This window comes from Scyliorhinus torazame, chromosome 7 (assembly GCF_047496885.1).
Source record: "Scyliorhinus torazame isolate Kashiwa2021f chromosome 7, sScyTor2.1, whole genome shotgun sequence".
Taxonomy (NCBI): domain Eukaryota; kingdom Metazoa; phylum Chordata; class Chondrichthyes; order Carcharhiniformes; family Scyliorhinidae; genus Scyliorhinus; species Scyliorhinus torazame.
The window spans coordinates 303,700,681-303,727,878 of NC_092713.1; the positions used below are offsets into that span (position 1 = coordinate 303,700,681).

At 46.6% G+C, this 27,198-nt stretch overlaps 1 protein-coding gene across 1 annotated transcript in view; it reads left to right on the forward strand.

Moving 5' to 3' along the window:
• The window catches only part of flt4 (fms related receptor tyrosine kinase 4), a 620,139-nt gene that overhangs the window by 463,869 nt on the left and 129,072 nt on the right, over positions 1 to 27,198 (forward strand). Inside the window, exons 4-5 of the mRNA XM_072512680.1 lie at positions 18,065 to 18,195; positions 26,147 to 26,312. Of these exons, the coding sequence (XP_072368781.1) occupies positions 18,065 to 18,195; positions 26,147 to 26,312 (297 nt within the window). The remainder of the gene's footprint in view (positions 1 to 18,064; positions 18,196 to 26,146; positions 26,313 to 27,198) is intronic.

Sequence of the window (27,198 nt, forward strand, 5' to 3'; positions counted from 1 at the left end):
CTGCTCAGGCTGTTCCTCGCACAATCCAATTTCCGCTCAGCTTGCCTGAAGACCGCCAAGAAAGCGGGTCCCAGAGTCCCAGCTCTTCCGCCCGGAGCTCCACTTTCCAATCTGCTCCCAGATCAAAGCTCTTCCCAAAGCTGACTCAGACTATCTGTGAGGAATGAGGGCAAAGTTCCCAAGAGCTACCTCGCCAGGGAAATAAGGCCGAGTATCGGAATTCAATGAAATTCTTACGGACTCGTTGAATATTGAAAACGATCAGGGCAGCTCAGAGTGTTTGTGATTCCTTGATTTGCATTCGGCCTTTAGGATGTCAGGAGGAAATTAAACTCCAGTGTGACTCTTACTGAGCTTTGAAGGATAGTTTTTGGTAATCTCAGCCTTAGGGTAGTTTTAATCATCAAAGCTCCTTGGGGGCCACATTCCGTTCTGTAGTGAGACAAGATGGAGAGAAAGCAACACAAACGTAAATAAATCCAAGAGTTGAGAGTATTGGAGGGGTGGGAGGACAAAGATGAGCTGGTTGTGCTTAAATCCATGCACTGCCCTGCACCCCGAAAGAATATCATAGATTATACAGTGCAGAAGGAGGCCATTCGGCCCATTGAGTCTGCACCAGCTCTTGGAAAGAGCACCCTACCCAAGGTCAACACCTCCATCCTATCCCCGTAACCCAGTAACCCCACCCAACACTAAGGGCAATTTTGGACACTAAGGGCAATTTATCATGGCCAATCCACCTAGCCTGCACATCTTTGGACTGTGGGAGGAAACCGGAGCACCCGGAGGAAACCCACGCACACACGGGGGGGATGTGCAGACTCCGCACAGACAGTGACCCAAGCCGGGAATCGAACCTGGGACCCTGGAGCTGTGAAGCAATTGTGCTATCCACAATGCTACCGTGCTGCCCCAATATAAGTGACGCATTTTGGTAGAAATGAAATATAAGCCGAATGGTAAAGTTTAAATGATCGGGGAGACCAAGGGTTGTCCAGACACTGGTTTTTGATGTCGGAAGGACAAATTGATTGAGATTTTAGAAGAGCACATGTGACCTTTATGTTTTATTACAATAAGTTACAAAGGTTTACGATAAATCACCAGTTAGGCCTCAGCAAGAGTAGCGTGTCAAAGTCTGGGACTTTAGGGAAGATGTGGGGTTGCCAACTCCCCAGGAATTGAAGATCAATTTCCAGGAGACTGTTGTGTACAACTCTGGAGATAAATCGGAATACTAAAAAATATTATTTTCTTATCATTTTCTTTGAATATTTCTCATTTTCGGGTATAAAAATATTGAAAATGAGGGGGCAAAAAAGGCTGTTTGGCTGACAGTCACATCATCCAATTGGGTAATGGGTGGCACTGGGGCACAGTGGTTAGCGCTGCTGCTTCATAGCGCCAGGGACGTGGGTTGCGCGGTGAGTGGCTGGGGCTCTCTTACTCAACGCTGGGTGGAAGCGGAGACGTTGAACATTTTTAAGGCAGAGCTGGGTAGATTTTCGATAAACAAGGAGGCGACAGGTTCCCAGGGGTAGTTGGGAATGTGGAGATGGGGTGACAATCTAATCAGCCTTTGTTGCGCATTCCACTTTTACCGAATGATGCTTTGTGACTCCCTGCCTGAATTGAGACCAGCATGTCTTAGTCATGTTGACAGGCCCTGGAATTGGAAAGTATTGCACCTTTACCCCATGATCCATGACCAAACCCCAACAGTGGCTAGGAGACTGGACCCAAACCCCAATATTTTATTTTATTTTTAAAAACTGCGCGGAAAGAATGATTCGCTCCAGAAGCAATTGCATGAGGAAGTCGGGCTTGATTATTTTTAAAACAAAACTTTATTATGAATCGCCAGATTAAACTGGCCTTGACTTCAAATCCGAAACGAACAGCTGACAATCACACTTTAGCACTACTACTCCATTTCCCACTAAACAATGAGAAAATAAACATTCAGCTCTCAAGCCAGCTTAAACAAGCAAGGCCTAAAGTGGTACTCGCATTACAGAACAGATTGTGGCTCTTGTGAGAACCCCTTCAGACTCTGGCTGAATATCTTCAATTGGTTGCTTCAACTGGGTTGTTTCAGCCTTTTCCTTGTCTCCAGCCAAGGCTGCTCTGCTTTTCAATATTATCACTTTTAAAGCTATCTCTCTGGGAAAGAAAACTGCCTCTCTTGTGGTCACACAAGGGTCACCAGATCAGGGGCTGGATTCTCCGCACCCCGACACCAAAAATACGTCCGGCGCCGGGGTGGAGAATCCATTTCCGTGCATGGAATCAGGATCGCCGCTGGTTCCCCGATTCTCCGGACCCCGAAAAGTGGCGTACTCGGCGAGTACCCCGTGCTGTGTATCCCCTACCTGCGGCCATTGCTGAAAGCCCGCCCCGCCATTCTCCGTCCCCGACCGGCCAAAGCCCCGTCAGCGTGGACCACTCATGGTCCTGCCGTTCGGGATATTTGCGTGGCGGCTGCGGACTCAGTCCGCGGTCGCCATGGTCGGGGGCGGGCCGATCAAGGGGCGGGGGGGGTCTCGTACGCCACCGGGCTAATTTTGGGCAGGGGTTCCGGGTCAGGCGCGCGGCCGATCGGGGCCACTATTTGGGAGGTCGAACTCCGCGGTCTGAGTTCGGCATGGAGCATGGTGCGGCCGCTGGAGGCCCGGAAGTCGGTGGCCTGTATCTGCAGCAAAAGCTGCTAGGTTCACGATGGGTCCCCGCGAGCCCCCTGCAGGGCTATAAATATGTAGCCTTTTCACGCCAGTTTTTCTGTTTTTACGACAGTTTTTACGACAGCATCGGGACATAGTCCCTGAAACAGAGAATCCATTCCCACTAAACTTCTAGTGCTTTCAAACTGGATATGATCTCTCTGAGCTCCACCTGGCACTAACCTCACCTCCTCAAGATAAAAACCTGTACCTCTGCAGGATGAAAATCATTAACGCTCTGTGGACTTCCCCAGTCAAAGCACACTAACCACAGGCTTTTAATCCTTAAATTGCCCACTACATTTATAATCCAATTTTCTAAAATCTTCTAATCATCATACCGTTGCTGACAAGACGGTGGTCGCTGTCACAATCTGCAGGGATGGAGAATACTGGGCAGATCACACCTTCTCGTGGTGACCAAGCCTGGATCTTGGATGATGCCAGGATATCCTGTGGCAATAGCTGCCCAGAGAGAAGGTATTGGTGATGCAGAGTTCATTCAGGGCACAATACTCAAGAAGGCATTGTCCGTTATCATCAATCTTGCCATCTCGTGATAACCGAGGCCGTGAATCACTGTCTAACACAGCACATGCATTGAAGTCACTCAGGATGAATAGCCTCTCACCATTTTGAATGTTCCTCAGAATATCACCCGAAGGAGTCAGGGAGCTGCTCCTTGCCTGAGATTCTGGCATGCAGAGTTAGTGAGGGGATAGAAGCATAGAAAATAGGAGCAGGAGAAGGCATTCAGCCCTTCGAGCCTGCTCCGACATTAATTATAATCATAGCAGATCATCCAACTCAGTAATCTGATCACGCTTTCCCCACATATCCTGTGATTCCTTTAACCCCAAGTGCTATATCTAACTTCATCTTGCAAACATACACATCGGAATTTTCCGTCAGCAGCGCGCGCACGTTTCCCAACAGCGTGGGATGGCCACAATGGGAAACCGCATTGGCCGGCTGTGGGAACGGTGAACCCAGTTGCCAGCAGGCCGGAAAACGCGGCTGGCAGACCGGAGAATCCCCAAACTTTTCCAACTACGGGCAAGAGCAGCAAATATGTGCATGGGCAGCCGGACCCCTCCTCCACCCCCTCAAACAATCGGCTCACCTTTGACCTCATCAGGTGCACCCTGTGCATCAACTGTATCTGCGTTAACCCCAGCCTCGCACACGGGGTTGAGGCTTTCACCCTCCACAACACCTCACACCACAACCCCTCCTCCAGAGCCACCTCCAGCTGCTCCTCCCACTTGGCCTTAACCCCCTCCAACGACGCCGTATCCTCCTCCAGAATCCTCTCATAAATTGCCGAGATGACCCCCCCCCCCCCCTTCTCGGTCCGGAAAACCTTCTTTGCAAAATCCCACACCTGCCATATACCTGAAGACACCCTCCACCCCCGCCCGTGGAATCCCAAAGGTCTCTGCTCTCTCCTCCAAGCTTGCAAACCGCCCTTCCAGAAATAAGTCCAACATTTCCACCACTCCCAGCCCCAAAACCGAGCATCCAATCTCGCCGGCTCAAACAAATGATTCTCTCGAAGCGGCATCAATTTGACCCTGACTTAAAATGCTGCCAAAATTGTCTCCGTATCTTCAGTGTGGCCACCACCACTGGACTACCCAAATATTTCCTTGGGGCAAACGGGAGTAGTGCCATTGCCAGCGCCCACAACTCTAACCCCCACAAGAGCTTGCCCCCATCCTCACCCATATAGCCTCCGGCTCCCTACCCCAACCCTGCACCTTCTCGGCGTTCGCCGCCCAATAATAAAGACCCATTTATTCCTACTCTTTGTTTCCTGTCTGCCAACCAGTTCTCTATCCATCTCACTATCCCCAAGCCCATGCACTTTAATGTTACATGCTAATCTCTTATGTGGGACTTTATCTAAAGCCTCCTGAAAGTCCAAATAAATCACATCCACTGCTCTCCCCCTCATCAACTCCACTTAGTTATGCCCTCGAAGAATTCCAGGAAATTTGTCAAGCATGATTCCCCTTTCATAAATCCATGCTGACTCCGTCCGATCCTGCCACTGTTTTCCAAGTGGTTATGGGGAGCACAAGGGCCCCCTTTACAGGTGTGATGCAACAGAGATCTAAAGTATGTTTAAACAAAAACAATGTTTATTCTATGAATCCAGTTAACATTTTATAAACACTTCACTAGCCCTACCTACCAGCTTTGTTTGAATCAGTAATACCCACATGTCCTGTGGCCATTTCATTTGTTTAGCTTCTCAAATGAAATGAAAAAGCATTCTACCTCCTTCTCATCAAACCTTAGCAATGCTTGGACATATTTAAATAGATCTCCAACAAGTCTTCGACTATGACGCTCTTTCTCTTTATCCTCATCGCTATCCTCAAACTGTATGTTTCCCTTTACATCCGCCAATTTTAACTGCCTGTCATGTTTCATGGCCATTTTTTGAAGATCAAACTCTCTCTCTTTTTCCCTTTCCTCTCTCTCTCTTTCTTTTTCCCTGATCTGTACCTTCCTTTCTCTTTCTTGTTGTTCTGCTAGGGCTATTCTTTCTTTTTCCCTCATTGTGTATTCAAACTGCTTTAATTCTTTTTCATGTTCAAGTTGTTTAATCTGTAACTGAATTTTTGTTATTTCTAACGAGTCAGACTGTATCTCAAGCAATTTTAAATGCTCAGCTAGCGCCATAAGTGCCTCTTCTTTTCGTATGCTGCCAGGTAATGTTAACTGCGATGTTTTTGCCAAATCTAAAAGCCTTTTTTTAGTCTCTGTTCGTGAGGTACTGCGTGTGACCATCTCCACCCCCAAAAACGTCCGAGCCTCTGAAAGAGCCATTGTCCACAAAACACTCCCCTACTTAAACTGGAATACCACACCTGAAAAGCAAACACAAATATGCTCACCCCTCACTGTCTTTAAGTTCACTAAGCCAACCCAATCACGAAAGATAGACTTTATCCCGAACGAGCCCCCAATTTATTATGGGCCAGGGTTTAGAGAACACCAAAGTATATCATGGAGGTCACCTGGCCCACAACTTTGAATAGAGTTTGGTTATGGGGAGCATAAGAGCCCACTTTACAGGTGTGATGCAACAGAGATCTAACAGGTGTGATGCAACAGAGATCTAAAGTATGTTTAAACAAAAACAATGTTTATTCAATGAATCCAATTAACATTTTATAAACACAGAGTAAACATCTTATCAACTACCAACACTGATACTCCCCCCAAAGATACAATACTCTATAGGTAACCCTTAGTGACCTTCCTAACAACATCCATAAGTCAGATGGACGGGCAGCATGGTCGGCGCAGGCTTGGAGGGCCGAAGGGCCTATTCCTGTGCTGTACATTTCTTTGTTCTTTGTCATCAAAAAACCTTTTTAACATAGACATTAGGTTTGCATTCCTAACAGAAACAGGTATTACTTTGAAATCATCAAATGATCTGGAGACATTCTTTAGAGAGAGAGAGAGAGAGACACCCAAAATACACCTCCTTGGTTTGAATGCAGCTCCCCAACTGAAAACAAAACTAAAACTGGAAGCCAAAAACAGCTTTCAGCTCAAAGCAAAAGTAAAAAGCAGAGATGAGCCCAGCTCCACCCACACACTGACATCACATGACATTGCGAACACTACGCAGTATCGCCAACCGCCGTTCCAGCTCCGTAACCTGGGCTTTCAGGAAGTGCAACTGGAGACACTTCCTGCACATGCTGGTCCCGGACACTGGAAATGATCCCGGCTTCCCACGTGGAGCACGATTAGCAAACCAGGACTTTGAGCCCTACTGCAACGACTAACCCATTTCAATTAAACCTCATGGAAGGCAAATAATATCAGTTAATCTTGGGCCCTTCTCCCCTGATCCTCATTATGACAGAATACAGCCCTTACAATCTATAGACCACAAAATATAGATGATACAAACAAAAGCAATAAAAGCAGTAATACCTACCTGCCCGTACTCACCCACTCAGATTCGTCCTCTTGCCCCGCATCACTTTTGAATCTTGATCTTACCGCAGGAGCTTTAATCTCCAAGCTAGCACTCTGCTCTCAGTCTCGCTCTTTCTTATCTCCTGGCTCCACTCTCAGTCCCGCCCTTTCTTTCACTCTTTTACCTCGCTGGCTCCGCTCTTACTCTCACTTTGTGCACTCTTATCCTCCTGACCCCCAGTCTTTACGATTTTCACTGTGTCACCATCAGATTGACAGGGGTAGGGAGATGAGGCACTCCAAGGTTGCTACAGTGACTCAGTTGACTGTATCAGGCTCAGTGTGAAGCACATGGTGGTCTTCCGTGCTTTTCTAAGGGTTACCTTTAGAGTATTGTATCTTTGGGGGAAGTATCAGTGTTGGTAGTTGATAAGATGTTCCGTGCTGTTCCAGTCCCCATCACAGGTGTAATTAGCCTCTTGAATAGGCCCTGACTCAACTAATCTGGTTTCCTGTACAGGGGCAATGTCGACACCAAAGCCCAACGGTCAATCAGGGCCATTTTGTGTGCACTTGCTGTGGAGTTGTAGGTCATCGTTCATGCCAGGGTACACACGATCCTCACCTTCCGGCCTCCCACTTGAAAGGTGAGAGTCCTTTGTTTGCTGCATAGCCAAGGCATGGTTTTAGGAGGTGCGTTCTTGCCGAGCAACCACACCTGTGACCCCCACCGCCGCCCCCCCCCCCCCCCCCGCCCCCCCCCAGCCTCCTGCCTCGACCTCGCAGGATGATGTGCAGGGAGGAAAACCATACCAGCGTTACTGAGGCCTAGTCGGTTGCAAGCGTTGCCGGAAGGTGCTAATTTGAGGGAACAAAGCAAGGTACCCTTTCAGCTTGGCGAAAGGGGTTCAAATTCGGGGAGGGCTTTGATGGAGTAAAGAAGAAACCGCTTTCCGATTGCAGGAGGGTCCAGAGGCAACCAATTTAAGGTCATTGGCAAAAGGACCAGACATGAGAGGCGGAGAAATGTTATTCACGCAGCATGTTGTTGTGACCTGGTATACACTGCCTGGAAGTACCAAAGGGAGTTAGGTACGTATTTGAACAGGAAAAGAGTTGAAAGGCGAGAGGGAAAGAATAGAATAGTGGAACTAATCAAATTATTCTGTCAAGGCAATGAACACAGCTAAAAGTTGGGTCAAAGAGGTAGAAGCAATTGAACGGAGAGGGGTGAAGTGATTTAGGGAGGGCATTTCAGAGCTAAGGCAGCTGAAGTCACGGCCACCAGTGGTGAAGTGATGGGTATCAGGAATGCACAAAAGGAAGGAGTGTGGGTCCCTTGAAGATTTGTAGGGCTGGGGGAGGTTATAGGGAGAGGGAAAGAAACCAAGGAGGGATTTGAACGCAGGTATGAGAATTTTAAAGAAAAACCGAAATCAGGAATTGTTCTCCACTTCACCCACGTTCATTAATAAGCTCGTCCGGTGATGGTAACTGCGTGCATTTGCTGAAAGAGGAGGCTGAAACCTCAACCTCGGGTTGAAGCACAGCCAAGGAAAGTGGGCAGATCCAGGTCACAGAGAGGGACCGCATAGCCTGACGACAGATGAAGCGCAGTGAGGCTGAAGGTCTTTTCTCTAACCTTTGAATCTCGGTGTGAAATCTGAATAATGAAAACAGAAGTCACGGGCACGACTACACTCAGTAACAGGAAGTTACGGCCGTGTGTTTGTATAAAGAGCAAAGCCATGTCCTTGTCGGGATCCCCCGGGGAGATTGGACGGGATGTCGTCCTTCCCCATTTTGTTTATAGAGCTGCACAGTCGAGGGGCAACGTGGATCCTGTACAGAGAGAAGCAGAAGGAAACAGAGTGATATTTTCTGCTGGAGGAGGGAAATTGAATCTCGACTCCAAGAATGGTTTTATTGTATGTTTCCGAAAGCCATTGAGAAAACAGATTTTTTTTTGTTTTTTTCGTTCAGTTTGACACCAACAGCTGAGTGCCCTCGTGTCCAACAACGCGCAAACTCCCGCCCGCTGAAAGGGCTTTGTGGCACTCTTGTTTTCAAATTCTTTCTGGGGATGTAGGCATTGCCGACAAAGTTGGCATTTATTGCCCATCCCTAGTTACCCCGAGAAGGCGGTGGCAGGTCCCAATCGCGGTCTTTGAGAGAACCTTAGTGCTTTTGATAGGTCATTTCAGAGGGCAGTCAATGGTCACCACTTTCTTGTGGATCTAGGAGTCACGTGTAGGACAGACCAGGTAAGGATGGCCGATTTCCTTCCCTAAAGGAGGTTAGTGAACCAGATGGTTTCTTTCTTTCAAACATTTTATTCAGGCATTTATGGTTTTATAACAATAAAAGATACAAATACAAATGTAAACATAGTTCAGTGCGTAACACACCCCTCCATCTCCCACAGTTCCCGCCTAAACTAGACAAAAATTATCCTAACTCCCCCCTACCCCTCCTTACCCACTAACCCCCCCCCCCACCCCCCACCTTGTTGAATCTGCTAACAGATTAGTTTTCTCCGAAGAAGTCAATAAACGGCTGCCACCTCTGAACAAACCCTAACGTTGATGCTCTCAGGGCGAACTTAATTTTCTCAAGCCTGAGAAACCCAGCCATGTCGCTAACCTATACCCCTGATTTTGGGGGCTTCGAGTCCCTGCACACTAGTAAGATCCGTCTCCGGGCTACCAAGGAGGCAAAGGCCAAAACGTCAGCCTCTCTCGACCCCTGGACTCCCGGGTCTTCCGGCACTCCTCTGGACTCACGTCACCCTCGTTTTTAGTACCATGGACATGACATCCACAAAACCCTGCCAGAATCCCCTAAGCTTCGGGCATGCCCAAAACATGTGGACATGGTTTGCGGGCCCACCTGCACACCTCACACACCTGTCCTCCTCCCCAAAAAGCCTGCTCCTCCGGGCCACCCTCACATATGACCAGATGGGTTTTTGATGACTGTCCAACAGCTTCGTGATCACTTCTAACTAAGACCAATTTTTTATTTCCAGATTTGAGTACAGATTTTCAAACTGCGATGGCTGGATTTGAACTTGTGCCATCAGGACTAATAGCCTGGCCAATGTGAGAGGTTTTTGGTTAGTCTAGGCCCCTGGCGGTTTAGTCTAGTAATCATGCCCCGACTAGTCACTCAGCTAGTCCGCTTGCTTTGTTAGTTGACCAACATCCAAGGGCATACATTCAAAAAGCTTTGTAGGTGGCAGGACAGATGGAGAAGGCTATTTAAAAAAACACATGGGATTGGATTTTATGGGGCACTGCGCTGCCCCCCCCTCTCCTTCCCCCTGGCTAAAATGTTGGGGTAGATAGAACCTGCCTATGATCCCAATGTGGCGACTAGGGGCTTTTCACAGTAACTTCATTTGAAGCCTACTTGTGACAATAAGCGATTTTCATTTCATTTTCATTTCATAAGACTTAAAAAGGAACTTTTAACAGAAGCACATCAGGTTAAAGTCACTACTGAGAGCAGTTATTAGTTTTGAATCACCAAAGGATTGATTCACAATCTTTAGATCACAGAGAGAGACTAATACCCCTTCTGGCTGTGACAGCAGCTATCCAGCTCTGAAAACGAAACTAAAGCACACCCTGCAGCAAACAGACTAAAACATAAGTAAAAAGCTGACAGACAGCCCAGCTCTACCCACTCTCTGACATCACTGCAGTAGTAAACACCCATTTTTAAAGGTACTCTCACTACAGATATTTATATACATTCCCATTTATAAACATAAATTTCTTAAAGGTACTCTCACATGACACCTCCCCCCAAGAAAAATAAATAAACCATCAACTTTAAGATGATTTCATTTTTCACCTTTTCACTATTCTTTAAGAAATGCACACAGTAAATATATTATTTGTAAAAAAAAACACACGCAAACAGGTATAATAATATAGTCCATTTTTTTCCTTCTTCCTCCAACTGGAATCCTTCTCGATTGACAGTCTCTTTGAACAAGAGGTTCTCTGCATGATCCGTCCATTTCTCTCTGCCTCGGCATTTCTCTTTAAAGTCAGACACTTTAGTTCAATCTGATCACAGAGTCCCTTGTAATTCTCCAACACAGGAGCATTGGTTATCACAGCTTTCAGGCAGTCAAATGCCTGTTGAACGTCCGCTGTCCACTGAAATTTTCGGCGTTTCTTCAGCAAGTCTATCAGTGGAGCAACCACGCGACAAACATTTTTCACAAATGTTCGATCAAATCCACTCATGCCAAGAAATCGCATTATCTCCCTTCGTCTCGAGGGTATCGGAAACTCCTCAAGGAAAGTGACTTGGGCTTTTCCAAATTCATTTTTGGCTAGGTGTATCACCAAACCCACCTCCTGAAGTCGATCGAATAACTCCATCAGATGTTTTAAATGTTCTTTCCATGTCTGGTTGAAAATTACCAGATCGGCGATGTATACCGCACAATTGGGTAATCCTGAAACGACTTTGTTAGTTAACCGTTGAAATGTGGCTGGGGCGTTTTTCATGCCAAATGGCATAACTTTGAATTGGTATATACCATCTCGAGTCACAAAAGCTGAAATCTCCTTGGCCCTTTCGGATAAAGGTGCCTGCCAGTAACCTTTAAGTAAATCCAGTTTAGAAATAAAAGCTGATTGTCCCACTTTCTCAATGCAATCCTCCAAACGTGGGATAGGATAAGAGTCCGTTCTTGTGACTGCATTCACCTTTCTATAGTCCACACACAACCGTTGGGACCGTCTGGTTTAGGCACCATCACTATGGGTGAGCTCCATTGGCTGCAACCCACTTCAATTATACCATTTTTAAGCATACTCTCAATCTCTTTGTTAACCTGTGCCAATTTTAAATGGTTAAGTCTGCATGGATGTTGTTTGATTGGAACAGCATTTCCCATATCTACATCATGTGTAGCCATTTTAGTACTTCCCAATTTATCTCTACAAACTTGCCCACGTGATATCAATAACTCTTTCAGGTCAGTCCGTGTTTCCTCTGGAAAATAACTCAACAATTTATCCCAATTTTTAAGAATATCCTCGTTTTCCAATTTAATTTGAGGTATGGCAAATTCACAGTCATCTGGATTTGGTTCGTCACTTTGAGTTAGAATCATTAAAACCTCCTCCTTTTTCTCTCCTTCCCTTTCAAAGTACCTTTTAAGCATATTCAGATGACACACTCGGTGAGTCTTCCTTCTATCTGGTGTTTTTACCACATAATTCATCTCACTTAATTTCCTTTCAATCAGATAAGGTCCACAAAACCTAGCTTTTAAAGGTTCACCTACCACTAGTAACAAGAATAAAACTTTATCGACACAGGCAAAACTACGAACGTTGGATTTCTTGTCCGCTACCTGTTTCATCACATTTTGTGCAACTTTTAAATGTTGTCTAGCCAATTCACCTGCTCTATTTAATCATTCCCTAAAATTTGACACGTAATCCAATAGTGTAATTTCCAATTTCTCACTCACCAATTTTTCCTTAATCAATTTAAGTGGTCCTCTTACCTCATGACCAAAAATTAGTTCAAAAGGACTAAAAGACTCATTAGCTGCATCCCTAATTGCTAACAGTACGAATGGAATTCCTTTATCCCAATCCTCTGGATAATCATGACAATAAGCCCTCAACATTGTCTTTAATGCCTGATGTCACCTTTCTAACGCTCCATGCGATTCTGGATGGTCCGCAGTTGATTTAAATTGTTTTATTCCTAAGCTATCCATAACTTCTTTGAATAACCTTGAGGTAAAATTCGATCCTTGATCCAATTGTATTTCTGTGGGTAGTCCATATCTAGTAAAGAATTTAAGTAACTCCTCCACAATCTTTTTAGCTGTAATATTACATACTGGAATGGCCTCTGGACACCTAGTAGACACATCCATTATAGTCAAAAGATACTGATTCCCACTTTTTGTTTTAGGAAGCGGTCCTACACAATCAATTAGGACCCTTGTAAAAGGTTCCTCAAATGCTGGGATGGGTATTAAGGGTGCTGATTTATCACTGTTTGAGGTTTCCCTATCACTTAACATGTGTGACATGATTGACAAAATTTAACTACATCTTTATGTAGTCCAGGCCAATAAAAATGTTTTTGGATTTTAGCTTGAGTTTACCTTATTCCCAAATGACCTCCCACTAGTACCTCATGTGCCACTCACAACACCTCCTTTCTATACCCTACCGGCAATACTACTTGATGAACTTCTGCCCACTTTTCATCTGCCTGCATATGTAAAGGTCTCCATTTTCTCATCAAGACATCATTTTTACGGTAATAACACTCTGGTATACACGCAGATTCCTCTTCTGTATATGCTTTCTGATACATCCGTTTTTTTTCTACATCTTTCTGTTGTAACTCTGCCAATTTTCCTGACATAAAAATATCCACCTCATCCTCCACCTGTTCTTGTTCTTTTTCAACCATCTGATCAAAAATCATCTCTGATAATTGCACTTCAACTTCATCTTCACTCTTTGATTTCTCCTCTTGTCTTAACCTGTGACTTTGCAACCTTATTACTACACAATCCCGAAAAATCCCAGGATATTCGTCCTTCAACATTTCAGTTGTCTGATTTTCCACTGGCTTATCAACCACATTAGGCATCACTCCCACCTGTGATCCAGCTATATCATTACCCAAGATAAACTGTATTCCTGGACAAGATAGTTTCTCTATTACTCCTACTACCACTTCACCACTCTTCACTGGACTTTCCAACCTTACCTTATATAATGGAACACTACTCCTCTCACCCTGAATTCCACATATTACCACCTTTCCTGGCAACATTCTTCCCAAACTACATAACTCCTCATCTCTTACCATTAAAGATTGACTAGCTCCCGTATCTCTTAAAATTGTGACTTCTTTACCTGCTCCTCCTGATACACATGAGTAAACTTTACCCACACAAGTTTGATACCCACATAAGAGATCTGGCACCTTCTTATCAATCACCTCTTGATCAGGCTGTATAATCTTTTGCACCTCCTTCGCTTCACTTGGGTTTTCCTTTACTACTTTAACAAACCCCACTGCCTTATCCTGTTTTACCACATCAGCCTTCCCAGTGCTTTTCTTCAACCACCAACACTGTGACTTTACATGGCCTAGTTTATTACAGTGAAAACATTTGAAACTTATCATTTCTTTTCCACCCTCCTGGATTTCTTTTTTAATCTGAGGTACACTCTCCTTATTATCTCCCATCAGATCATCTTTACCTTTACCACTTGAGTATTTCTCATGTCTCCAGTTTCTATCCCTCACAGACTGAAACTGATGTCAGAAACCAAGCTTCAATTTATGAACTAATTCATAATCATCTGCCATTTCTGCTACTAATCTCGCAGTTTTAACCCTCTGGTCTTCCACATGAGTTCTCACTACATTAGGAATTGAATTTTTAAACTCCTCCAAAAGTATAATTTCTCTGAGAGCTTCATACGTTTGGTCTAGTTTCAAAGCCCTTATCCACCTATCAAAATTACTCTGTTTGAGCCTTTCAAACTCCCTGTATGTTTGACCAAATTCTTTCCTTAAATTTCTAAACCTTTGTCTGGAAGCTTCAGGCACTAGTTCATATGCACCTAAGATGGATTTTTTCACCGCCTCATACACCTCAGATACCTCCTCCGGTAGTGATGCAAACACTTCACTAGCCCTACCTACCAGCTTTGTTTGAATCAGTAATACCCACATGTCCTGTGGCCATTTCATTTGTTTAGCTCCCTTCTCAAATGAAATGAAAAAGGTTTCCACCTCCTTCTCATCAAACCCTGGCAATGCTTGGACATATTTAAATAGATCCCCACCAAGCCTTCGACTATGACGCTCTTTCTCACTATCCTCATCACTATCATCCAACTATACGTTTACCTTTACGTCTGCCAATTTTAACTGACTGTCATGTTTCATGGCTATTTTCTGAAGTTCAAACTCTCTCTCTTTATCTTTTTCCCTGATCTGCATCTCCCTTTCTCTTTCTTTTTGTTGTGCTAGGGCTATTCTTTCTTTTCTCCTTTCTTCTCTCTCCTTTTCTTTTTCCTCTCACTCTCTTTCGTATTCAAGCTGCCTTAAATCTTACTCATGTTCCATTTGTTTAATTTGTAACTGAATTTTTGCCATTCCCAATGAGTCAAACTGTATCTCAGGCAACTTTATATGCTTAGCCATCCCCATAATTACCTCATCATTTCGCATTTTGTCAGGTAATGTTAACTGCAATATTTTTGCCAAATCTAACAATCTGCTTTTAGTCTCTGTCCGTAAGGTACTGTGTGTGACCGTCTCCACCCCCAAAAACGTCAGAGCCTCTGAAAGAGCCATTGTCCACAACACACTCCCCACTTAACTAAAATACCACACCTGAAAAGCAACCACACAATATGCTCACCCCTCACTGTCTTTAAGTGCACAAAGCCAATCCAATAGATAGACTTTTATCCCCCTCTAGCCCCCAATTTGTTATGGGCCAGGGTTTTGAGAACCCCAAAGTGTATCATGGAGTTCACCTGACCCACAACTTTTAATAGATTGTGGTATGGGGAGCACACGGCCCTCTCTACAGCTGTGGTACAGCAGAAATGGAAAAGTATTTTTTAAAGCAAAACAATGTTTATTCTATGAACTCAAGTTAACCTTGTTAAAACATACAGTGAACATCTTAGCAACCATCAATTCAAATACAACCCCCAAAGAATACAACACTAAGTAATCCTTAAGCTGTCCTTTTAACATCCATAAGACTTAGCACAGGGCTAAATTGCTGGCTTTTAAAGCAGACCAAGGCAGGCCAGCAGCATGGTTCAATTCCCGTACCAGCCTCCCCGAACAGGCACCGGAATGTGGCGACTAGAGGCTTTTGACAGTAACTTCATTTGAAGCCTACTTGTGACAATAAGTGATTTTCATTTCATTTTCATTTCATAAAACTTAAAAAAGAACTTTTAACAGAAACACATCAGGTTAAAGTCACTACTGAGAGCAGTTATTAGTTTTCAATCACCAAAGGATCGATTTACAGTCTTTAGATTACAGAGAGAGAGACTAATACCCCTTATGGCTGTGACTGCAGCTATCCAGCTCTAAAAACAAAACTAAAACACACCCTGCAGCAAACAACCTAAAACAAAAGTAAAAAGCTGATAGACAGCCCACTCCACCCACTCTCTGACATCACTGCAGTAGTGAACACCCATTTCTTAAAGGTATTCTCACTACAGATATTTATATAGATACCCATTTATAAACACCCATTTCTTAAAGGTACTCTCGCATGACATTAGCCAGTCGGATTGTGTGGCAGTTCTGTTGGCCCAGCAGTGCCACCTGTAGCCACTACAGGGGGCTGCAATCAGTCCCCAGCGCTGAGGAGCTTGGAGTGACAAGAAAGTCTGGAGCTGCCTGAGGGAGTCAAGAGGTATATCGAGGGACACCAGCCTGAGCAGCTTAAAGCTGCTGGGCTTCCCACATGGGTGGGCCTCCCCCCACCATGTGACATGCAGGCAGTGCAGGATAAAAACCCATGTGTGGCCATTAATTAGCCACTTAAGGACCTCAATAGGCCCAAGGGCAGATGAACTGTCATACACTTCCCTGAACCCTCGTAAAAGTTCAGACCAGGCTAGGGGTCAGGCAGGTAGGCAACAGGGAAGGCAGCCCTCTGAATTTTCCACACTCCTCCACTATCAAACCAGCCAGCTGGGGAGTGGAAAGCCCAACTCTAGTTAAGCGTCAGCTGGACTAATCTGGGCATCACACTATAGGAAGGGTTTGAAGGATGTGAGAGAAGGTTCAGAGGAGTTACTGTACCAACGATAAGTTACCTGGAGGGGCAGGAGAGGCGGAGACTGGTTTCCTTAAAACCCAACAGGTTACAAGGAGATTTATTGGAAATATTCGAAACCATGAAGGGTTTTGAGAGGGTAAATAAGGAGGAACTGTTTCCAGAGCTGAAAGGGTCGGTAACAAAGAGGACACAGATTTAAGGTAATTGGCAACAAAATGAGAGGCAACATGAGGAAAAAGGGTTTTCTCAGTGATTCACTGTGATCTGGAAAGCATTGCTTGAAAGGCCATTGAAGCAGATTCAATTGTAACTTCCAAGGAGAATTGGATATCTGAAGGAAAAAGAATTACGGGGCTATGGGGAAAGAACGGAAGACTGGGACTATTTGGATATTCTTTCAAAGAAGCATGAACAATCCTCTTCCTTCAACATTCCTCGCATCATCGCCCACGCTAACTCAACCTTTCCCAGGACCTCCGAACTCTGCAACTCCCCCCCCCCCCCCCCCCCCCCCTCTCAGCCATCCGTACATTCTGAGGAACTCCTGTTATCTCAGTCACACCCCCCCCCCCCCCCACAACCAAACTGCAGAACCGCTCCTCACTCTGTCTCCCCTCTTCACTCTGTCTCCCCTCCTCACTCTGTCTCCCCTCCGTTCTGCGAACTCCTGCTCACTCTCAGTCTTCCCTCCAAACTAAGGCACTCCTCACCTCCCTCAGTTTTATTTTCCTGGTTGATAGTCCCAGTGTGACAGCAAAGCCGACCAAAGCTGTGCGTCGTGTGGAGCGAGAGTACTCGGAGCACATGAGGAACAAACAAGGTGAGTTTAGAAATGTTTGAACAGTAACATTGTCCCTGTTAAGAAGCATTGTCCAAGTCTTTGACGTCGAAAGTCAGTTGGAATGCAACAACAGCCTGCATTTGTGTAACACCGTTAGCAGAGTAAAATATTCTGAGGTGTTTCTTGAGAGTGCCACCAGATTAAAAATTGACACAGAGCCAAAGGTGGAGAAATAAGGATAAGGTGATCAATGGTTTTGAGGAGCATGTAAAAAGGAGGAAAGGTAGGTGGGGAGTATTAGGAAAGGGAGGCCTGGGGCCTACACAGCTGAATGCACAGTGGCCAATGTTGGAATGAAGGAAGTGAGGGGTGGACAACAGGCAGGGGTTGCCATGACGGCGAGTTCCAGAGGTGATAGTTGGGCAATACATCAGGTGGGTCTCTGATTGCATTTTTACTGGAGGTTCAGCTTGGTCATGTGGCCAGCACGCTCATCGGCAAGCTCAGCTGGCAACGGATGGAGAGGACAAATTGGAGGTTTCTCAGATTCGGCAGGCGGTGATGGCTTGGCACCCTTAGCATGCGCCATGATTGCCCGGTCCCAGGGCAGATTGGGATGTTCTCCCGTGAACCCATCAGCAGAGATGCAGCAAGTTGGATACGGAAGGTGGAGTTTGCAGCAGGGGTGGTGGGTGAGGAGGAGGAGCCGCAGTTGAATCGCGTCCTCGATATGTCACTTCATTGTGTAAAATGTGATTGCTTCTTCTTCATTTCCAGATTTTCAGAACCCATTTTTCAACTCTCCACCCAACAGTACCCAAGCTTCACCATTATTGATCGTAAGCGGTGCGACAGTTACCGTACCCTGCCTGGTATCCATTCCATCTCTCAACGTTACTCTGCGAGGGGTGAGTCTCATCACCGGCATGTGTTTACCACACGTGTTCTTCTTTCCAATTTTCGAACAACAGCAATTTCCATTTGCATAGCGCCTTTAACCGAGTGAAAACACCAAAGGCATTTTTGAGGACCATATTGAACTCAACGGTTTGACACCAACGTATCATAATATCTTGTAGGAATATAATGGAATCTTTATTCAACCATTTTAGGATTTAAATGAGGAAAAATATCTTCACTCAGATAGTTGTGAATTTGGAATACCCTTCCCATGTGGATGCTCAGCCATTGAGTATATTCAAGGCTGAGATCAATGGATGTTCTGGCTACAAGGGAATCAAAGTTTTTCGGGATATGGTGGGAAAGTGAAGTTGAGCTGGAAGATCAGCCATGATCGTACTGAGTGATGAGGCTTGCTTGAGGGGCCAAATGGCCTACTCCTGCAGAGGGGCGGCACGGGTGGTATAGTTGCTGCCTCACAGCGCCAGGGACCCATGCTCGACTGTCAATGTGGGGTTTGCACGTTCTTCCCGTGTCCGCGTGGGTTTCCTCCGGGTGTTTTCTGTTTCCTCCCACGACCCAAAGATGTGCAGGATAGGTGGATTGGCCGCGCTAAATTGCCCTTAGTGTCCAAAGACGTCCAGGTTAAGGGGGGGGCAGGTTACGGGGATAGGATTTGTCCTAAGGAGGGTGTCCTTTCAGATGGTTGGTGCAGACTCGATGACCCGGATGGTCTCCTTTTGCTCTGTAGGTATCCTATGGACTCCAGGGATTTCTTGTGATCTCATGTGGAAAGATCTCTGGACACCAGAATTATAACAGAGCAGTCACCATGGACTTGGATGTAGTCCATGTAAAATGCCGATATTTCAAAAGATTACAGTAAGAAGTCTTACAACACCAAGTCCAACAGGTTTGTTTCGATGTCACTAGCTTTCGGAGCGCTGCTCCTTGAAGGAGCAGCGCTCCGAAAGCTAGCGACGTCGAAACAAACCTGCTGGACTTTAAGCTGGTGTTGTAAGACTTCTTACTGTGCTCACCCCAGTCCAACGCCGGCATCTCCACATCATTTCAAAAGATTGTCAGCACCCATGACTAAGGTTAGAGCATGAACAGTCAGGGGACAGTTGCAGAATAGATAGAAAAGTGGCTACAAGATTGAAAACAGAGACTGGAGATTAAGAGTCGATAGTCAGACTGACAAAAGATGGAAAGTTGTTTTCCACAGGGAACCACTGGTGTTTGCAATTTAGGTCAGGCTTGTCCGGCTGTCGGCCCATTGGGCAGATTGTGTCCCCCCGAACGCCATTCTTCGTGGCCTCCAGAGTCAGTGTTCAAAATGCTGGCAAGACAGGCAAGTTGAGTAAAAAATCTCTGCAAGGGGCTGCTTCACCAATCACAGGCCACTCCTCTCCCACGCTTACAGCTGATAGGCTCAGATTAAAATGAACAGCAAACACCGGAGGTGTTAAGTGTGCTGGGGGGAGAAGGGAGAAGGTACCGGGGGGGGGGGGGGGGGGGGGCCGGGACGTTATTGTGAGTGTAGGGAGGGTGAGAATCTGTGGGGCGCAGGAGAGAAGGTGCTGTGGGGCTGGTAGGGAGAAAGAGGATGTGGGACCTGGGGGGGTGGGGGTGGGGGGGAGAGGGGGGGGGTGTGGGGGGGGGGGGTGGGGGGTGGGGGGGAGAGGGTAGGGGGGAGATGGGGGGGTGGGGGGGGGAGAGGGTGGGGGGGTGGGGGGGGAGAGGGTGGGGGGGGAGAGGGTGCGGGTCCTGGGACGTTATTGTGAGTGTAGTGAGGGTGAGAATCTGTGGGGCGCAGGAGAGAAGGTGCTGTGGGGCTGGTAGGGAGAAAGAGGATGTGGGACCTGGGGGGGGTAGGGGTGGGGGGGAGAGGGGGGGTGGGGGGGAGAGGGGGGGAGATGGGGGGGGAGAGGGTGGGGGGGGGGGTGCGGGGCCTGGGACGTTATTGTGAGTGTAGTGAGGGTGAGAATCTGTGGGGCGCAGGAGAGAAGGTGCTGTGGGGCTGGTAGGGAGAAAGAGGATGTGGGACCTGGGGGGGGTAGGGGTGGGGGGGAGAGGGGGGGGGTGGGGGGGAGAGGGAGGGTGGGGGGGGAGGGTGGGGGGGGGAGAGGGTGCGGGGCCTGGGACGTTATTGTGAGTGTAGTGAGGGTTAGAATCTGTGGGGCGCAGGAGAGAAGGTGCTGTGGGGCTGGTAGGGAGAAAGAGGATGTGGGACCTAGGGTGGGGGGGGGGAAGGAGGAGGAGTTATCTGTGTGTGTGTGTGTGTGTGTGTGTGTGAGAGAGAGAGGGGGAAGTGAGAAGGAGATTGTGTGAGTGTGCATATGTGAAATTGTAGAGTGACAGTATGTGTGTGTGTGGTGTATGTGTGGTGTGGTATGTATGCTGTGGTGTGTGTGTGTATGGTGCATGTGCATGGTCTGTGTGTGTGTTGTGTGTGTTTGTGTGTTGTGTGTGTGTAGGTGTGTGTATGGTGTGTGTGTTTGTGTGTATGTGCGTGGTTAGTGTGTGTATGTACGTGGTGTGTGTGCGTCTGTGTGGTGTATGTGGGTGTGTGTGTGTGTATGTCTGTGTGGTGTCTGTGTGGTGTGTGTGTGGTGCGGTGTGTGTGTGTGTATGGTGCGGTGTGTGTGTGTATGTACGTGGTGTGTGTATGTCTGTGTGGTGTGTGTGTGTGGTGTGTGTATGGTGTGTGTGTGTCTACGTGTGTGTCTGTGTGTGGTGTGGTGTGTGTGTGGTGCATGTGCGTGGTGTGTGTTGTGTGTGTATGTATGGCGTGTGTGTCTGTGTGTGGTGTATGTGCGTGGTGTATGTGCATGGTGTGTGTATGTGTGTGTGGTGTATGTGCATGGTGTGTGTCTGTGTGTGGTGTGTGTATGGGCATGTGGTGTATGTACGTGGTGTGTGTCTGTGTGTGGTGTGTATGTGTGTGGTGTATGTGCGTGGTGTATGTGTGTCTGTGTGGTGTGTGTGTGTGTGTGTGTGTGTGTGTGGCATGTGTGGTGTATGTGTGTCTGTGTGTGTGTTTCCTCACCCCCACCCACCACCACATTCCCTGACCCATTCTCATGGTGGGTGTGGGTGAGTGAGTAAACAATTTGAGACTGGGAGTCAGCCAGATACACACTCTCACCCTCTTCAGGGTCATTTTCATTTGTTCCTCTTTTTAAATTTTCAATTTATTGCTTTGACATTGCTTTATTTTTGCTCCACAAGTTGTTTCTTTTCTTCATGCTCAATTTTGTTTTCAATTCCAAAATCTGTTTATCGGTGCCTTGAGTGTAAAAAAAAAAGTAAATTTGGCTCCCTCTGCAAAATGTTTGGACAAGGCTGATTTGTATTAGTGATTTGGGCTTGGGAACTTGAACAATTTCAAAATTTACAGATGATGCGAAAAATCCTGATGTAATTAACAAAGTCTGGATCTCACTGCAGTCACCAGGAACCTGGTATTGACAACTCCTCCGTACATGAAGATTTCTGTTGACCATGCAGAAGTCTTGTTGTCAAGTTTGTAGAAAACTGATCTGGTCTTGGATCTCCTTGTCAAGGGCGGCACGGTAGCACAAGTGGCTAGCATTGTGGCTTCACAGCGCCAGGGTCCCAGGTTCGATTCCCCACTGGGTCACTGTCTGTGCGGAGTCTGCACGTTCTCCCCGTGTCTGCGTGGGTTTCCTCCGGGTGCTCCGGTTTCCTCCCACAGTCCAAAGACGTGCAGGTTAGGTGGATTGACCATGCCAAATTGCCCTTAGTGTCCAAAAAAAGGTTAGGAGGGGTTATTGGGTTACGGAGATAGGGTAGAAGTGAGGGCTTAAGTGGGTCGGTGCAGACCAGATGGGCCGAATGGCCTCCTTCTGCACTGTATGTTCTATGATCTATGTCTTTAGAGAAAGCTGGTAGCCAAGGGAGAGGACGTGCTAAACAAATTCCAGAGTCTCTCCTCGAGCACATAAGGGAGGCGGAATATTTGGCTAACCAAGTGTGGGTTGATATGAGTTTTGTTTGGGCTGCATTCAAGGACAGTTTCTTGCGTGCGGAATTGAAGAAACGAAGAGTGACTTTCAAATCTGGTGCAGAGTGGGCAACGACATCGCAGTCATCCACTAACTGTCGATCATGTGCGTCTATGGTGGTCAGTTTAGTTTTGACACAGGTGACTGAGGTTAAAGAGTTTTCCATCTGGGTTCTGTTTGATAGCGACACCACAAGGGTGCTGAGCTTTGATGAGCTGAATAGTCACTGTCCGATGGATTGTAAATAGTGTGGGGGCTATCACACCTTGAAGGCATCTGTTTCAGACCTCTGACTCTGGACAGTGTAGTCATATCATCATTAAGCAGTTGGAAGGATTGTGATGGTTTCTTGGACTCCAAAGCTTCGTGATTTACCGACTCAAATGATTTGGTCAGGTCGATGAAAACAATGAAGAGTTCCTGGTGTTGTTCCCAACATTTTTCTTGGATTCGTCTGGCAGCAAAGACCATGTCAAAGGTTCCTCTGGAAGTTCTAAAACCACACTGCGTCTCTGAGAGGATTTCCTCAGCCACAGGAAGTAGACAATTCAGATGAATGCGTGACAGGATTTTCCCTGCTGGAGACAAGATGGATAAACCTTGATATTCTCCACAAAATGATTTATCTTCCTTCTTGAAGATAGTTACAATCATTGTATTCCTAAAGGTGGGGGAGGGGAGACTTTCCTCCTAAATCTACAGGATTATACGAAGTCTTCATGATATCAAAGGGCCGCCAGCTTTGAAGACCTCATTTGGAATACAATCGAGGTCACTGGCTTTGTTGTTTTAGTTGCAGCTCTCCCATCGAAGGTGATTGACCCAGTGGACAGCCGGGAGCCTAGCATCTGCCACGGAAAATGTTGGCAGACGGCATTGTCACCATTAGGAAACACCCCATCCTGTCAACCAAGGGGATTTGGTCCATTTGGCTTTGGCCATCAGATGACCCTGGTTACTTCGAGAAAAAGCTTCTCACATTGTTGGATCTCTAGAGCTCTCTTTTCCTATTACTTGCCCTTTATCTTCCAAATTTGCCTTTGGGCATCACCGTTGAGCATTGGAAATGTTGTCTTCTTGACTTGTGACCTCGGGTTGTTTTGCCGGGGAAATGAAATTAAATGAAATGAAATGAAAAAGGTAGGCTGCTCGCTTTTCTTCTAGGAGGCCACATTTTTCAACATCGCTTTCATCAACCCAGTCCTGATGACAGTGATGCTCGAAGCCAATGGTCTGGGTACAGGAGTGCAGTATTTGATGTAAATGAAATGAAATGAAGTGAAAATCGCTTATTGTCACAAGTAGGCTTCAAATGAAGTTACTGTGAAAAGCCCCTAGTCGCCACATTCCGGCACCTGTTCGGGGAGGCTGGTACGGGATCCCACTGTTCAGGAATTGAATTGGACGTGTGAGGATTTATCAGATTGGTCATGGACAGTAGTGGGAGTTTTATCTCTTTGGAAAGGCTGCTTTAGAGCTAAGACATTGATCTTTTTCCTCTTGGACTTTTAGACCTTGTGATTTCTTGATGTTAAAGTGGATGTTCGTCAGCAATCGAACAGGTCTACGATCTGTCCAGCGTTCCCCGCATGGATCAGGCGATCACTTAGATCTTTGATCCGAGCACCAGGAAGTGCTTTGATCTAGGATGCTTCCTTGTGGGTTTTTTTTCCTTCTGCTGGATGATGGTATTTGTTATAATGAGGCCGTGCTGTGCACTCCTAGTCGGCAGGAGGATGCCCTTTGCATTGGCTTGTCCCAGGACCTTAATCCCGATGGTTCCACTCCAGACATCGGAGTCACAGCCAACCCTGCCACTAAAGTCCCCAGAAAGATTATCCTGTTTCCCATGGGAATCAGAGACAAATAAAAGCACACTGGAGAAATTCCAACAGCAAGACCTCCACCGAGAACCGTCAAACAAATGCTGGTGTCCTCCTCGAAGTCAGCTCCATGAGCACTCGGGCAAAAAATCTTCAAAATCAACTGTGATGGACTGGTCTCTCACTGTTCCAGGTGGCTGAAGCAGTCTCCCCCAACACCTCTTATTTTCTCAACTCTGAAATGGCCTGCGTTCCAGGTGAGGCAAAGAAAACGCCTCAAAGACACTGTGACTCTCTCCATGAAGCGCGACATATTAACATCAAAGAGGAGCTTGCGACCAATCATTCAAAATGGTGACAACTTGACCATCAAGTTGTAGCACACTTTGAATCATGACGTCTTAATGATGAGGCAGAGAAGGGCAGACATTAAAGCCAATCCCATAGCTCAGTCAGCTGGACAGCTGGTTTGCGATGCAGAGGGAGGCGAGCAACGAGGGTTCAAATCCCGTACCGGCTGAGGTTATTCACGAAGGACCCACCTTCTCAACTTTGCCCCTTGCCTGAGGTGTGGTGACTGGGACAGTAGTGACTTTATTTTATATCTACGGAGAAATATTGAATATGAACTCTTCTTACAATAGGAGAAGGCTGAGGGCTGACCTGAGAGAGGATTTTGACAGGCTAGATCGTGCGGACAGGAAAGTGGAGCTGAGAATACTACCAGATCAGTCATTATTAAATTATGGAGAAGCTCAAAGGGCCGAATGGCCTACTCCTACTCCTAAGTCCTGGGTTCCTATGCAGTAAATATGTTCCCACTTGTTGGGAGTCCAAAACGAAAGGCCTCCATTAAATCTCCTCTTAACTTTCACTGCCCTAAAGAGAACAATCACAGGCTCTCCACATAACTGAAATCCCTAATACCTGATACCATTTTAATAAATCTCCTCTGCCCCCTCTCCACCTGTGGTGCCCAGAATTGGACACAAGGAGTGGGATCTTCCGGCCGTGCTCGCCCCGAGATCGGAATCTCCCTCCCGGGGTCCACGGACCTTTAAATGGTCCATCAAATTCTCCGTCCCACCCGCAACAGTTCCCGCGGCAGGCGGGACCAGAAGGTTTACCCCAGGACTTCAGCTGAGGCTGAACCAATGGGTCATGAAGGTTCAGTATAATTTCTTTGCTTTTGCGCTCTGTGTCTCATTGGCATTCCCATCTCAGCAACAAATTTAAGAACGATCCTTTCGAAGGTGCGGGGCCCTGAACTGAACGCAGTGCTCCGTGACCGAGCCAGAGCTTTGAATAAAATGCGGTTTCGGTAAACTAGAATGGGGTACTGTGGGTTGGCAAAGTTAGGGATGGGAATGTTGGGTCCTCTCTGAATCTTCCCTCCTTCACGGGGTCATTCCATTCAGCAAAATGGAGAATTCACCAAACTGGAGTTGAGGGAATTGGAGGGATTGGCATCAAATTCATGGGGGGGGGGGGGGGGGCAATGGAATGTTGAAGGATTATTAGTCATAACAAGTTCCTCCTCCCACAGTCATTGAGGCCCGTGTGCGCCCTCCTCTGTCATGGAGTATAGCCGCCATTTAATCTCCTCCTCCAGCCCATGTAGACTAAGCAAAAGTTTAAGGACGTTTATCCATCCTAGTATTCAACGCAAGTCTGCTCTCTCCACCGTCAGATCCCTCAGACAATGTTCCCTCCCTCCCTCAGTAGCATTGTGTTCCATGGGGGATTTGAATACCCCTGTCCATCCTCGCCCTGTAAGCCCTGACTCCTTTGGCATGAAGGCACCTCTCCAGCGCCAACTGTTTCCAAATATTCTACCCCTTTGGGTTGATGGGGGCGAGGGTAAAAAGGGGGAGGCGGGTACCTGTGTGGAGTGTGGAATTATTTCAGTTTATTGTTGGACTAAAAATTTGTGCCTTCCTTTAAAACTGGTCTTTCTACAAAAGATTAGAACATAAGAAATAGGAGCAGAATAGGTCATTTGACCCCCCTCAAGCTTGCTTCGCCGCTCAATAAGATCTGTCCCAGCTGCCCGCATTCCTGCTTCAAACCGTCTAATCAATTTTCTTTCGGACACAATTTGCTAGGGTTTTATGAAGACAATTTCCCCAGATGGAAAAAACGTGATATGGAATGATAAAGAGGGGATGGTTATCCCTCGCCACATAATAGAAAACCTGTTATATGTTACTTGTGAAACAGTCATTGGTGGAAAAACCTACGCTACGGCACCCTACTTCTTTCAGGTTACAGGTAAGACTATTATTCCTTGTCTACTTTTCTCCAGGGCTAAAGTTGGGAAATCTAATGCGTAGAGCCGGTAAACCCTCACAGTCAAAACACTGGGATTCATTTCAAGAGGGAAAGAATTGAAAAGCAGGAAAGCAATGTTCACTTTGCATCAAACCTTGGTTAAACCACAGTCAGTTCCACCACGACCAGTTCCAGCCTCCATATTAAAAAAGAACAAGTGAAGGGCAGCACGGTGGCACAGTGGTTAGCACTGCTGCCCCACGGCGCCGAGATCCCAGGTTCGATCCCGGCCCTGGGTCACTGTCCGTGTGGAGTTTGCACATTCTCCCCGTGTCTGCGTGGGTTTCACCCCCACAACCCAAAGCTGTGCAGGGTAGGTGGATTGGCCACGCTAAATCGCACCATAATTGGAGAAAATGAATTGGGGACTCTAAATTTCTTTTTAAAAAGAATAGATGTGGAGACAATGAAGAAGATGCACAGTGATTCTCCAGAATAATTCCAGAAATGAAAGTTTGTACCTATCGGGGGGATGGGGAGATTGAATGAGCCGGGGCTCTTTTCTAGAGGTGAAAGAAAACTGTGGGTTGGCCTAATCGAAGTCTTTAAGATTATGAAAGGTAGATGTAAATTAAAAGTGGGGGTGGGAGTTTCCAGCCCCGCCCACGGTGTGTTTTACGGCAGTGGAGGTGGCTTGTCATTGGCCGCTGGCGTGATTCCCGGTCCCGCCGTTGTCTATGATGTTTTGTGTGGCTCGCCCGTCCCTCCGCTGGGGTACCCTCCGGCGAGACCGGAAAATCCCAACGAGGGGAAGGCCGGGATAATCCCACCCGATGCCTCCACTTGCCGGTGAGACCACAACCAGGGGACATAAATATGAGACAGT